At 39.9% G+C, this 13,780-nt stretch overlaps 1 protein-coding gene and 1 non-coding gene across 3 annotated transcripts in view; both read left to right on the forward strand.

Moving 5' to 3' along the window:
* Window positions 1-1,312: 1,312 nt before the first annotated feature.
* Window positions 1,313-1,419, forward strand: LOC123852176 (U6 spliceosomal RNA). Its single transcript, XR_006792797.1, has one exon. It is a non-coding gene; the product is annotated as a U6 spliceosomal RNA (small nuclear RNA).
* A 4,963-nt stretch (window positions 1,420-6,382) lies between these two features.
* The window catches only part of LOC123851472 (E3 SUMO-protein ligase RanBP2), an 81,912-nt gene continuing 74,514 nt past the window's right edge, over window positions 6,383-13,780 (forward strand). For both annotated transcript variants that reach the window (XM_045885306.2, XM_045885307.2), the window contains exon 1: window positions 6,383-6,569. In XM_045885306.2, the coding sequence (XP_045741262.1) occupies window positions 6,498-6,569 (72 nt within the window). In that variant the 5' untranslated portion in view covers window positions 6,383-6,497. The remainder of the gene's footprint in view (window positions 6,570-13,780) is intronic.

The raw sequence follows: 13,780 nt of genomic DNA on the forward strand, positions 1-13,780 counted from the left end.
CCCATAGGCCATAGTTTGCTACCTCTTGGCCTAGAGAAATGAAAACTGTGTTCATTGAAAAACATGTATACAAATGTTTATAGCAGCTCTATTCATAATTACCAGAAATTGGTTAACAACCCGAACGTCCTACATATGGTAAATGGATAAACCTGTAGTACATTCATACACGGACTATTACTCAGCAATGAGGGAGAATAACCTATTGATACATGCAAGGACTTGGATTAATTTCAAAGGCATTATCTGAGTTACATAAGCTAGTATCAAAAGGTTACATACTGTATGATTCCATTCATATGATATTCTTGAAGAGACAAAACCAGAGTATAAAGAAATGATCAATGGTAAGGGTTGAATGTGGGGTGTGACTTGAAAGTAATAATGGGAATGAATCTTGGGGGATGAGGAATTGTTCTGTATCCTGATTGTGGAAGTGATTCCATGCATCTATATATCTCAAAAGTTATAAACCTATACACCCCCCAAAAGGGCAGTTTGTTGAGATTATTATTTACCATTAATACCAACATCAATTCTCCTTATTAAAATGAGAGTAATCATCATTTTGTGCCTTCATTTCCTTACCACCTAATTCCTTCTTAGCCATTTGCATGCTGTTTCTTGTCTGCACCATTTCTTTCAAAAATCAACTTTTAGGAAGCAAGTCTAAAGAGTTTTTCTCAGTCATCATTCCTGATTTTTTTTTTTAAAGATTTATTTATTTGAGAGAGAGAGAGTGTGTGTGAAAACAGGAGCAGGAGGGGCAGAGGAAGAGGGAGAGAGAATCTCAAGCAAATTCTGCACTGAGCACAGAGCCCGACATGGAGCTCCATCTCATGATCCCAAGATCATGACCTGAGCCGAAACCAAGAGTTGGACGCCTGACTGTGCCACCCAGGAGCCCATGGTCCTCAGCCTGACATGGGGCTCAACCTCACCACCTTGAGATCAGGACCTGAGCCAAAACCAAGAATCTGATGCTTAACCGACTGTGCCACCCAGGCTCCCCTGTTCCTATCTTTTTGTAGCATTTTATGCTGTTGATTATTCTCTCCTTAAAGCTCTGCTTTTTGGCTTCTGGGATGCTGTACTTTTTGGATTTTCCTTCAGCCATGTTGAGTGCTATAGTTACATAACCTCTTCCTTTTTATGTTTAATGTCTGAACAACAAGTGACAGAATTATATAGAACTGTGCTGTCCAACACACTAGACACATGGCACGTGAGCACTTGAAATGTTGTTACTGCTACTGAGAAATGAAGTTTTAAATTTGATTTAATTTTAATTAATTTAAAAACTTGATATCTGGTGCTCACTTCTGCAGCACATATGCTAAAATTGGAATGATAGAAGATTAATTAGCATGGCTCCTGAGCATGGATGACATGAAAATTTGTGAAGTATTCCATATCTAAAAATAAACAAATATATAAACAAACAAACTTGATATTCAATTCAATTCCTGAAAACTTCTAAGTATGTCTGGAACAACTTGGGTATATTAACCTATTTTTTCAACCCTAAATCTAATCTAAATCTAAATACAGATCGAGTATTTTTGATGAAATCTTGGCATCTGAATTAAGATGTAAATGTAAAATATACACCAAATTTTAAATGCTTAGTACAAAAAAGAATGTAAGATAGCTTATTAACAATTTGTTTATATTAATTGCATGTTGAAATTATAATATTTTAAGTATATTGCATTGAATAAAAGATTATTAAAATTGATTTCTCCTGTTCCTTTTTACTTTTTAAAGTGTGACTTCTAGGGCGCCTGGGTGGCTCAGTTGGTTAGGCGACTGCCTTCGGCTCAGGTCATGATCCTGGAGTCCCGGGATCGAGTCCCGCATCGGGCTCCCTGCTCAGCGGGGGGTCTGCTTCTCCCTCTGACCCTCTTCCCTCTCATGCTCTCTGTCTCTCATTCTCTCTCTCTCAAATAAATAAATAAAATCTTCAAAAAAAATAAAGTGTGACTTCTAGATTATTTTAAGTTACATGTTGGGTCACATTATATTACACAGCACTGATTTGGGGGATTCAGTTCCCATAGATACATACATACACACATACGTATGTGTATATATATACACACATATACACTTACATATAGATATATACATACAAATGTATATACATACGTGTGTGCATGTATTCCTTAATTTATTATTCGTACAAGCTCTGCCTCCCATAATTCCAGGCAGGGTTGTGCTGTCATGTGATAGCTCCAAATCCTTTCTCAGTTGATGGGTGGAAGATCCATTCCTGCACATGAAAGACAGTTTAGGTTGTATGGATGTCGAGAGCAGCATGTGCAAAAGCCTCTATTTTCAGAGATGAAATCAAAGCAAAAGTTTTAAAATGAAAATAACTTATGTCCAAGAACCAAAAAATGGCAATGCGCAGTCATGTTGGTTCCTTTTGTCTCTGAGGTTCTTTATGAACATTTTAAATCTCATCATGTCTATTAAGTTCAAAAGCCATGAGAATATTCAAAATGCTGTCTACAAAACAGTTTAGGATTACTGTAGAATCATACAAATTGGGAACACAGAAAATGATGGGATGAACTGACAGTATGAATGGTTCTGAAAAAAAAAAGGAATCATGTGGTATATGAAAGCTGTGTCTGCAGTTGATGATAATTAGCAATAGAGGCTAGAGGTGTTTGAGATGAGAGAAACTTGTTTGATCAGCATCAATGTTAAATGCCTGTTAGTTCAATTAGTTAAGAAGTTGAGGACTCCAATTAATCAGGTAAAACTGCTGCTAATGAAAAATGTCATAAGCCAAATATTTCTATGGATTCAACCCTCATTTGAATTGAATTTGCAATGCATCAGATGAGTAATGGAGCCATTAGAGAGGAATGCATCCCCCTGCTAAGGAGTTCCTTGTAGAGAACATTACAGTTACATGTGTGATTTCGGGGGTGGGTAATTACTTGTGAGAAATTTGGATGTAACTGGTTTATGCTGGGAAAAGATGTGGGCTAGAATGGACATCATCATGGAGAATGTCTATTTTGAAAGCCCAGAAGGTCAGACTCATCTTCCCATTTGGTGAAAACTGAGGTTTTTTTTTTTTTAGATTTAATTAATTTTAGCGAGGGGGGTGAAGGGGAAGAGGGAGAGAAAATCTCCAGCAGACTTCCTGCTGAGGGGCGCCTGGGTGGCGCTCAGTCGTTGAGCGTCTGCCTTTGGCTCAGGTCATGATCCCAGAGTCCTGGGATCGAGCCCCGCATCCGGCTCCCTGCTCTGTGAGAAGCCTGCTTCTCCCTCTCCCACTCCCCCTGCTTGTGTTCCCTCTCTCGCTGTCTCTGTCAAATAAAATCTTAAAAAAAAAAAAAAAAAAAAGACGACTTCCTGCTGAGCCCAAAGTGAGGGCTCTATCCCACAACCCCCGAGATCATGACCTGAGCTGAAATCAAGAGTCGGACGCTTAACATACTGAGCCACCCAGGTGCCCCCAAAATTTATGTTTTGAGGCGTAATAAATGTACTTAAGTCATCTGAGTTCCTCAAGAAGATTCTCCTTTTGGCCCACTCCTTTTCAGTTTATTTGACTTAAACAGATTAATGGTAGTGATTTTACTAGGTAAGTGTGGTTGGGAAAGTTGCTTACTGTTCCCTCCCTTGGTTTCCTATCTATAAAACCAAGGGTAATAAAAATAATAGTACCCTCCTGAAGCTGTTGAGAATTAAATGAGCTAATACATGAAATGTTAAGAAAAGGACATGGAACAGAGCAAGTGCTTACTTGTTAGCTATGGCTGTTATTACTAACATTCTTTCAGAGGCAAACTCATGGCTTCAACTGTCACCTCAGTTTTATGACTTCCAATCCATCACAGATCTTCATCCTACTATTCCATCTATATACTAGGCATCTCCACTTGGATATATATAAATGGCACCTAAAGCGAAATAAATCAACTATCTAAAATAGGATCTTCTAATCCAAACCACATTCTCTTTAAGTTTTATTTCTAATATATGTCACACTACTAATCTCAGAATCACTTCCTTTTATTCACATCCAGCATGATTGAGGTAAAGGAAAATGCTCTTTCTCCCTTTATAAAGATAATACTTGCTGATTGTAAAAAATTTGGAAAATATGGAAAAATCAAAAAGGAGAGACTGGGGAGATGGCCTGTAAGAGGTCAGGTTAATTCTAAGTGATTGGATAAAATTATATTTTGTCTACATTAAAAAACGATAAAAATAAGGGTGGTTAAGTCAGTTAAGCGCCAGATTCTTGGTTTTGGCTGAGGTCATGATCTCTGGGTCTTGGGATTGGGCCCCAGGTGGGGCTCCACACTGGGCTTGGAGCCTGCTTAAGATTCTCTCTTTCCCTCCCCCTCTGCACACCACCCGCCCCCACCCTCCATCCCCCCTTCTGCACATGGATGCTCTCTAAAATAAATAGAATCTTTAAAAAAAACACAAAAATTTTCCATAACATTTTAAACTTCCAGTTCAAAATTTCAACATATTTCATTTGTTTGGTATTTTCCCAGATAATTAAGACCCTACTGTATGTACACAGGGATGTGATCTTTTTATACCTAATGTCTTCACCACTGAAATTTTCTAAAACATTTTAAACTAAGATTTTAAAATTCAAATTTCCAAAGTAAACTTTAATGACTTGCTTTTGTTTTAGGGCTACAATATATACTCAGATATTCCTGAGGAGAATAATTCAATTCTTACAAGTTTTCTTCTGCTCTTTGTTTTGCTTCCTCCGGTATTTGTTCTAAGCTGGTTATTACACTGGATATTCTAAAAAGCCTGCTGGGACCTTGTTTTCTGTAGTGAAAAGATGAATGAAGGGGCTGTGTAGGTGAGTGTAGAGTTCTCTGCCTTCATCCATGGTAGAACAATTGAGGAAGTCCCACTTATGTGAACACAAATTGTTAGTAGGTGTCATGTCTCACTTCATTTGTACTGCTTCGGGGGTCCCAGCCCAAAATGATTTTGTAGGAAAGAAAATTATTCTGTTGTACATTAATAGAATTTTGCTTGTTTTAAATTGCTCTCAAGAACAGAATGATTATAAAGCAGAAGTGTTTTTTTCTTTTTAAAAAGATTTTATTTATTTGACAGAGAGAGACACAGTGAGAGAGGGAACACAAGCAAGGGGAGTGGGAAAGGGAGTGGGAGAAGCAGGCGCCCCAGAAGTGTTTTTTATAAAAAAGAACAGGTGTGGAGGATGTATCTGACCACAAAAATACAAAGAACTCTAAACCTCCTTTTCAAATTAAACTGTGTAATTTCATAAATCAGATAATTTAATCAAAACAATACTGTTTTTAAAAATGGTAAATGTATTTTTTATTGTTGAAATATAATTTGAATTCAAAGAAGTATTTTCCAAACCTGATGTAAGTTCAAAAGTATCACCAATTTGACTTTGTTTTTATTTTTGAAAGATTTTATGTATTTATTTGACAGAGAGAGAGAGATCACAAGTAGGCAGACAGGCAGGCAGGCAGAGGGAGAGGGAGAAGCAGGCTCCCTGCTGAGCACCGAGCCCAACGCCGGGCTGGATCCCAGGAGACTGGGATCATGACCGGAGCTGAAGGCAGATGCTTAACCGACTGAGCCACCCAGGCTTTGTTTTTAAATTATCAGAATATTTAACTTCTTTAATAAGTTGATTTATTTCTGTTCTGAGAAAGCCATTCAATAAAAGCAGTCTTGGGGTGCGGGCTGGGAGGAAGTAAATAATTTTGAAGATTTGGAAAATACAGATGACATGCTGACACGATTACTATAAACATTTTGGTATATACTGTTCTGCTATTGAAATATATATATATATATATATATATATATATATAAAAATCTGGGGGGCTCTTCAAATTATACAATTATAATCGTCCAAAAACAGTACCTGTGGCCTACCTTTTAATTATGCACTTTTAATTTTCTCACATATTCTTTCAAAATACATGAATTTTAACATGTATGCTTCCGTATTCACACGTGTCCGACATATATTTAACCAACAGCCTCCAGAAAGGTGTTTCCAATTTACACGCTCACCAAAATGGCCTGAGCTTTTCCCTTCCACAGCATCACGTAATTAAAATTAAGAAGAAACGGCCCAAAGTTTTGAGAATCCATCCGGTACAACATCGTCCCGCTAGTCTAGTTACTAGCCCTTGGTCCGAGCGCGCTCTTGAACTTTCCCTTCCCTCGTCTCACAGCCGACTCTCTCACAGAAGATATCCGACCTGGCCTCTGCAGGACCACGCAGAGCCTAGGGCGGGGCTGGCCAGAAGGCTACGAGCGGCGGGAGAGAGGCGGACGTCGGCGTGGCGCACAGTGCTGATGCAACACGCACGCGGGGCGGGGCGGGCCGCTTGTCGGCCGGCGACGGCGCTGCGTCAGGGGCTTTGCGGCGCTTTGCTCCTGGAGACGGCGACCGCTGTGGGCCTCGGCTTTGGCCTCCCGCGCCCTGGGAGTCAGGTCTCGGCGCGATGAGGCGCAGCAAGGCTGACGTGGAGCGGTATATCGCCTCGGTGCAGGGTTCCGTCCCGTCGCCCCGAGAGGTGAGCGGGTCCTGGAGAGCCGGGCGGCCTCCGCCCTGGCCCTGCCGCGGCCCCGCGCAGCGCCGGCGTCATGGCTTCTGGCGGCCGCCGCTCCCTGGCGCGTTGAGGCGCCGGCCGGCTCCCGCGGTCCGGTGGGCGGCGTGGCGCTCGCGAGCTCGGGGGCGGGGAGGGGGGGCAGGCCGCGGCGGGCTGCTGTTGGCGCCAGCTCTTCCTCTTTCTCCTGGCCTGCTCCTGACGGTCATTATTCGCGGGCCCATTCCGTCCCGGGGTTTCTCGGCTGCGTCGGCGCGGCCTCGTCACCGGGGCTGCGGAGCCTGCCATTTGCGGCGGGGTTTCTTCTCGTCTCCCGGACAGTTTACCGCTGCGGCGGAAGCGGCACCTTCCAGGCTTTGGAGGTCGATGGAACCCAGCGGGGGACTGACGCAGCTCCGGGGTGGGCTTTTACTGCGGTGACGGTGACGGGCAACCATCATAGGCATCTAGCGGACCGGTGCAGGGATAGCTACACTTAAAACTCCCTGACAGACCGCGCAAATGACACTGGTAGACCCCCCTATTTTGAGGCATCTGTCGTGCGTTTATAAGGATTCTGCCCCTCCTCTTCACATTCCCACTCTCCCATTCCCAGCACTCTTAAGAGGCTGCTTTTATTTGCCTTTATTTTTTTAAAACGCAATCTTGGGTATTCTGAATTTCTTACAGGCCGTTGTTACTATGGCTTAAAATTTTTAATCTTTTTGACAACATGCTCAGCGTATTTTTTCTCTTTTAAGGTAATGTAGCAGATATATTTTGGGTTTTTCAGAATTTTAGTGATTGGATGTGGAGGGTGAGGAAAAAGGCTAAGGGTGGTGTGCACAGGATCTTGAGTCAGTTTGCTTGGGAGTTGAATCACAGCACTGCCATTTATTTATAAGCTGTGTGATTTGAGGCAAGTTAAACTTAATAAGTTGGAGTAATGGTATTGGTAGGAGTATATAGGATGACTCATGGTAAACATTTAGGGCAATGCCTGGCACATAGTAAGCACTAAACGTTGATGTTAAAAGGACAGTCATTCAAGGTCTCTTCTGGGTAAGGGCCTATGAGAATAAAGATGTGTGAGGAAATGAAAAGAAACCCAGGGATTAACATGGTTATAATAGCTGCATAATTGTGTCTTTAACAATATAGTAGGCATATGTCTTTGTAGGATTTTGGTAATGGGTCTGATTTAGTTTCTTTTAGGAATAATGGAGTAGGTTACAGCCGGTTCCAGCAGAGGAAAGGAATAGGTACCTACATACAGATTGTAATTTTAAACTGCTGGCATAGTCATGAACAACAAATGTGGTGCCAGAGTCTAAAACAGAACTTCATTAAGGGTTTCTGTACGCTGACATTGACATACTTTTTAAAAAGCCAAGTTTAGAGATTTCATGAGATTTTTAGTGGGGACCCTGGCTCCCAAAAGATTAATATCTTAATTCTGTAGACAGAATTTAGAATGTTCTTTGAACTACCTAACTTTTCCATCAAATAAAGGGGAGGGGTGGAGTCAGAATTTTAAGGACTGGTTATTAATGCTACCTCTGTTTTACATTTAAAGAGTATTATTTTAATCAGATGTTTTTCTTCATACAGGAGAAATCATTTACTTTAGAAATTGGGGATTTCAATTAGCAAGTGAGTAACTGTAACAGGTGATGGCATTCTATAAATTTAGGTCTAAATGAAAGGGCAAAACAGTGCTTTGGATAGCATTGAAGGGAGAGGGTGGAAGAGGCAGAGACAGTGGCTTTTAAGAGTAGAAAGATTAGTATTTACTTGGCTCCCAGTTTGGTAAAGATCCGCCATGTGTGACTGGCGATGCTTTCTGGGATGTCCCAGGTTCTGGAATGCAGTGATGGGTCCATAGTCTTACCTTCCCAGGCTTCCATTATGCTTTCATTTGTTTGTCTCTTTTGTTTTGTCATTTTCTATTCCTTCAGGCCTGCTTTTGTCCTTTTTGAAAATATCACTTGTGTTTCTTCAATTTTTCTTTCTCTAGTTGCCTTCTGTTTAGTTTTCCTAGATTTCTCGTGAGTTGGTCTCCCAATCCGCACCCCTAATTCCTACTGCTCAGACACAACCGGACAGCTCTTAGTTGTTTGTTTACCATATACTTCAGACTTGTGAATAACACAGTACATACTTTTATTTCTCTCTCTCTTTTTCCACATTATAGATACTTTATAATCTGTCCTCCAGATCTCTGTCCACAGATCTTTCTCCCCCTCATTCTTCCAGTTTCATTGTTGTAATTTTTGGTTAAACGAATAGTTTGTGTTTATATAATTATGATAAGGTACATATTTTTGCATTTGAGCCACCTTTATTGCATAGTTCTATTTTTCTTGAAGTTAATAGTTTATTTTTTTGGTTTGTTGAGTTATCTAGGATGTATTACTAATTCTTTTTTTTTTTTTTTTAAGATTTTATTTATTTATTTGAGAGAGAGAGAATGAGAGAGAGCACATGAGAAGGGGGAAGGTCAGAGGGAGCAGGGAGCCCGATGCGGGACTCGATCCCGGGACTCCAGGATCATGACCTGAGCCGAAGGCAGTCGCTTAACCAACTGAGCCACCCAGGCGCCCAGCTTAAAAATTTTTTTAAGGGTCTTTCTTATGGAGCACTCTTGTCTTACTGCTGCAGTCTGGATTGGCTCCTCCTCTTTGCTACACAGTTCTAGCTCTGGGAGTTGGCTTATCATCATCTTGAGAATTACCTTCACTTCTTTTCTTAGACCCTTGGTTTCTTGCAATTCATGTCCTTTTGACTTTCTCTGTTTTGGTGTAGCACAGTCTCCAGTTTGCTTTGAGAAGGAATGGATGGGATTTTTTTTTTTTTTTTAAACATGGTATGCCTGAAAAAGTTTCACCTAATTTATAGTTTGATTATCAGAGTCTAGGTTTGAAATAATTTTTTCCTTCAATTTCGAAAGTATTGCTTCATTTTCTGATCATTTGTATTGTTAGAAATCTGATGTGATTCTTGTTATTGATAGCTTGTAGGTTTTCTGGAAGTTTCCTTTCAATTGGAAAACTCATTTCTTCCAGTTCTGGGACATGGTGTTATTTCTTTGAGCATTTCTCCCCCCATCCCAAGCTCTCCTTTCCCCTTGCCCCAATCTTACGTTTTTGCTAAGTGAAAGGTGGTTCTGGTTTGATCATCCATATATTTCTTTCTTACTTGTGTCTTTTTGTTTTATTTTTAACCTTGTCTTCCAGGGGAAGGAGATTGGGGAACTCACCACCATTCAGTATCTAGACTTTGCTTATCTGCTTTTATAACCCCTGCCCTCACCCTTGTCAGGACTTCTTAAGTTTGGAGCCCCTTGGTTTATACTGAGAAAAAATCCATTTGCTTAAGCTTTTTGCAGGGGGTGTTCCAGACCTGGGGTGATGGAGAGTCATTTGGCTGTGCAAGAGGAGGGTTAATGTGACAACTCTCCGGGTCTGAATGTTCTTGTTTTCAGCCCCACATCAGTTTTGATAGGAGTGTAAATGAATTTAAGTTTTTACTTACAGTGGCATAAAGTATCATGGAAAGAAGCAGTGACTGAATCATGGATGTCCTGGATCATGGACTGACTGAATTATGGATGACATTGGCTCTTTTCCTTCCTACCTGTGTATCCTTAAACAAGGCACTTTACCCCCTTAGGCTTCAGTTCCTTTATGAAATGAGCAGAATGAAGACAGAAGACTATCAAATTTCCCCCCAATTTTATGGTTCTATATATTATTATTTAATAATTGCTGTTCAGTTATCCTGAGATAGTCTTTTTTTTTTTTTTTTTTTAAAGATTATTTATTTATTTGACAGAGACACAGCGAGAGAGGGAATACAAGCAGGGGGAGTGGGAGAGGGAGAAGCAGGCCTCCCGCCAAGCGGGGAGTCCAATGTGGGGCTCGATTCCAGGACCCTGAGGTAATGACCTGAGCTGAAGGCAGATGCTTAATTACTGAGCCACCCAGGCACCCCAATCCTGAGATAGACTTTAATGAGATATTTCGAGGCAAAATAGACAGTGGAGTTGATTTTTCTATTATGTGTTGACATTGTAACTTGTGGGAATCTATTCATTTTCTGTTCATTTTAATGCCCATCTTGACTGTTGTGTATTATTGTAATAAACTGCTTCATAGCTCTTATGGATTTGGGGAGGGAAAGGAAGGCTCTGTTATGATTACAGTTCTAGCCTCCTTGTTTTTCTCAGGTTTTTTATTAATATTGAAGTTTAAGATTGCTTATAGTTTTTTACTTTTATATTTATTTTAAAAAAATACTTATTTGAGAGAGAGAATCTGAAGCAGACTCCACACTGAGTGCAGAGCCTGGCGTGGGGCTCGATCCCATGACCACGAGATCATGACCTGAGCTGAAATCAAGAGTCAGATGCTTAACCAACTGAGCCACCCAGGCACTCCTCTTATTCTTTACTTTTAAAATATATCCTGTTAAGGATGTATACTCAATACTGTCATACTGAGGTCACTTGGAATAATTTTCTGAGAATATGTCACTATTTTGACATAAAATGAGAGTATATTTTATACAGCTTTATTGAGATACAGTTCACATGCCATACAGTTCACCATTTAAAGTGTACAGCGTAATGAATTTTGGTATGTTACATTATTGATGTTTTAAGTTGTAAAATATATGTAATCTGCCATTTTAATGCCTTTTTAAAAGTTTTTAATTTTAATTCCATTATTAACACTGTTCTATTAGTTGCAGGTGTACAATATAGTGATTATATTATAGTGATTATATAGTGATTATACAGTGCTCATCATGATAAGTATACGTCTTTAATCCCCATCACCTATTTCACCCATCCCTGCTTCCACTTCCCCTCTGGTAACCATCAGTTTGTTCTCTGTAAGAGTCTGTTTCTTGGTTTCTCTCTCTTTTTTTTCCTTTGCTCGTTTGTTTTGTTACTTAAACTCCATATGAGTGAAATCATATGGTATGTCTTTCTTTGACTTATTTCACTTTGAATTATACTCTCTAGCTCCATCCATGTTGTTGCAAATGGCAAGATTTCATTCTTTTTTATGGCTGAGTAATATTCCATTGTGTATATATGTACCACATCTTTATCCATTTAACTCCTGGTAGACACTTGGGCTGCTTCCATAATTTACCTTTTGTAAATAATGCAGCAATAAATATAGGGATTGTGTATCCCCTTGAATTAGTGTTTTTGTTTTTAACTTTTTCTTTTTTTACAGATTTTATTCATTTGAGGGAGAGTGAGTTTGTGCGCACAAATGAGGGGGGCGGGGCAGAGGAAAAGGGAGAGGGAGAAGCAGAAGGAGCCCGACAGTCCCAAGTAGGGCTTGATCCCAGGACCCCAAGATCACAACCTGAGCTGAAGGCAGATACTTAACCAACTGAGCCACCCAGGTGCCCCTGAATTAGTGTTTTTGATTTTTTGAGTGAAAAACCGGTAGTTATGATTACATCATAGCTCTATTTTAACTTTTTGAGGAACCTCCATGCTGTTTACCATAGTGGGTTCATCAGTTTGCATTTCCCCCAACAGTGCAGGAGGGTTCCTTTTTCTCCAAATCCTTGCCAACAAGGATGGAAATTTTAGCCATTCTGATAGGTATGAGGTAATCTGTCATTGTAGTTTTGAGTTGCATTTCCCTGATAATGAGTGATAGTGAACATCTTTTTATGTGTCTTTGGCCATCTGTATGTCTTCTAAGGAGAAATGTCTGTACGTGTCTTCTGTCCTTTTTTAAATTGTATTTGCTGGGTGTTGTATAAAGTCTTCATGTATTTTGGATATGTCATTTGGATATGTCACCTTCTATTCAGTAGGTTGCCTTTTAGTTTTTTGATTGTTTCCTTCACTGCAGAAGCTTTTTATTTTGATGCAGTCCCAATAGTTTATTTTTGCTTTTATTTCCCTTGTTTCAGGAGACCTGTCTAGGAAAAGGTTGCTATGGCCGATGTCAGAGAAATTACTTCGTGAGTTCTCTTCTAGGATTTTTATGGTTTCAGGTTTCACCTTTAGATCCTTAATCCATTTTTTTAAAAAGATTTTATTTATTTATTTGAGAGAGAGCGAGAGAGGGAACACAAGCAGGGGGAATGGGAGAGGGAGAAGCAGGCCTCCCGTTGAGCAGGAAGCCCGATGCAGGGCTCTATCCCAGGACCCTGGGATCAAGACCTGAGCTGAAGGCAGACGCTTAACGACTGAGCCACCCAGGCACTCCCCTTAATCCATTTTGAATTTATTTTTATGTATGGTGTAAGAAAGTGGTCCAATTTCCTCCTTTTGCATGTAGTCGTTCAGTTTTCCCAGCACCATTTGTTGAAGAGACCGTCTTTCCCATTGCATATTCTTTCCTCCTTCATTGGAGATTAACCATGTAATTGTGTGTTTATTTTTGGGCTTTCTGTTCTGTTCTATTGATCTTTGTGTCTTTGTGTCAGTACTAAACTGTTTTGATTACTACAGTTTTGTAATATAGCTTGAAGTCCAGAATTGTGATACCTACAGTTGTTTTTTTGTCTTTTCCAAGATTGTTTTGGCTATTCAGGATCTTCCTTGGTTGCATACAAATTTTAGGATTGTTTGTTTTAGCTTTGTGAAAGATGCTCTTGGTATTTTGAGAGAGGTGTTAAATGTGTAGAGATAGCTTTGGGTGATGTTGACATCTTAACAGTATTTGTTCTTCCAATTCATGAGCATGGAATATCTTTTCATTTTTTTCTGTTGTTTTCAATTTTACTATCAGGGTAATGCTGGCCCAGAGAATGAATTTGAATTTGGAAGTTTTTCTTCCTCTTCTACTTTTTGGAATAGTATGAGAAGAATAGGTATTAACTCTTCTTTAAATGTTTGGTAGAATTTTCCTCTGAAGCCATCTGGCCATGGACTTTTGTTGGGAGTTTTTTGATTACTGATTCAATTTCATTGCTGGTAATCAGTCTGTTCATATTTTCTGTTTCTTCATGCTTCAGTTTTGGTGGGTTACATGTTTCCAGGAATTTATCCATTTCTTCTAGATTGTCCATTTTGTTGGCATGCAATTTTTCACAGTATTCTGTTACAATTGTTTGTATTTCTGTGGTGGTGGTGGTGGTGGTCTCTCTTTTGTGATTTTGTTTAAGCCCCCCACCCCCCCCATATGTTTTTGTTTGTTTGATGAGTTTGGCTAGAGGTT

Source organism: Mirounga angustirostris, unplaced genomic scaffold (genome assembly GCF_029215605.1).
Source record: "Mirounga angustirostris isolate CCGP_5_RB_7025 unplaced genomic scaffold, mMirAng1.0.hap1 SCAF_10, whole genome shotgun sequence".
NCBI classification, from domain to species: domain Eukaryota; kingdom Metazoa; phylum Chordata; class Mammalia; order Carnivora; family Phocidae; genus Mirounga; species Mirounga angustirostris.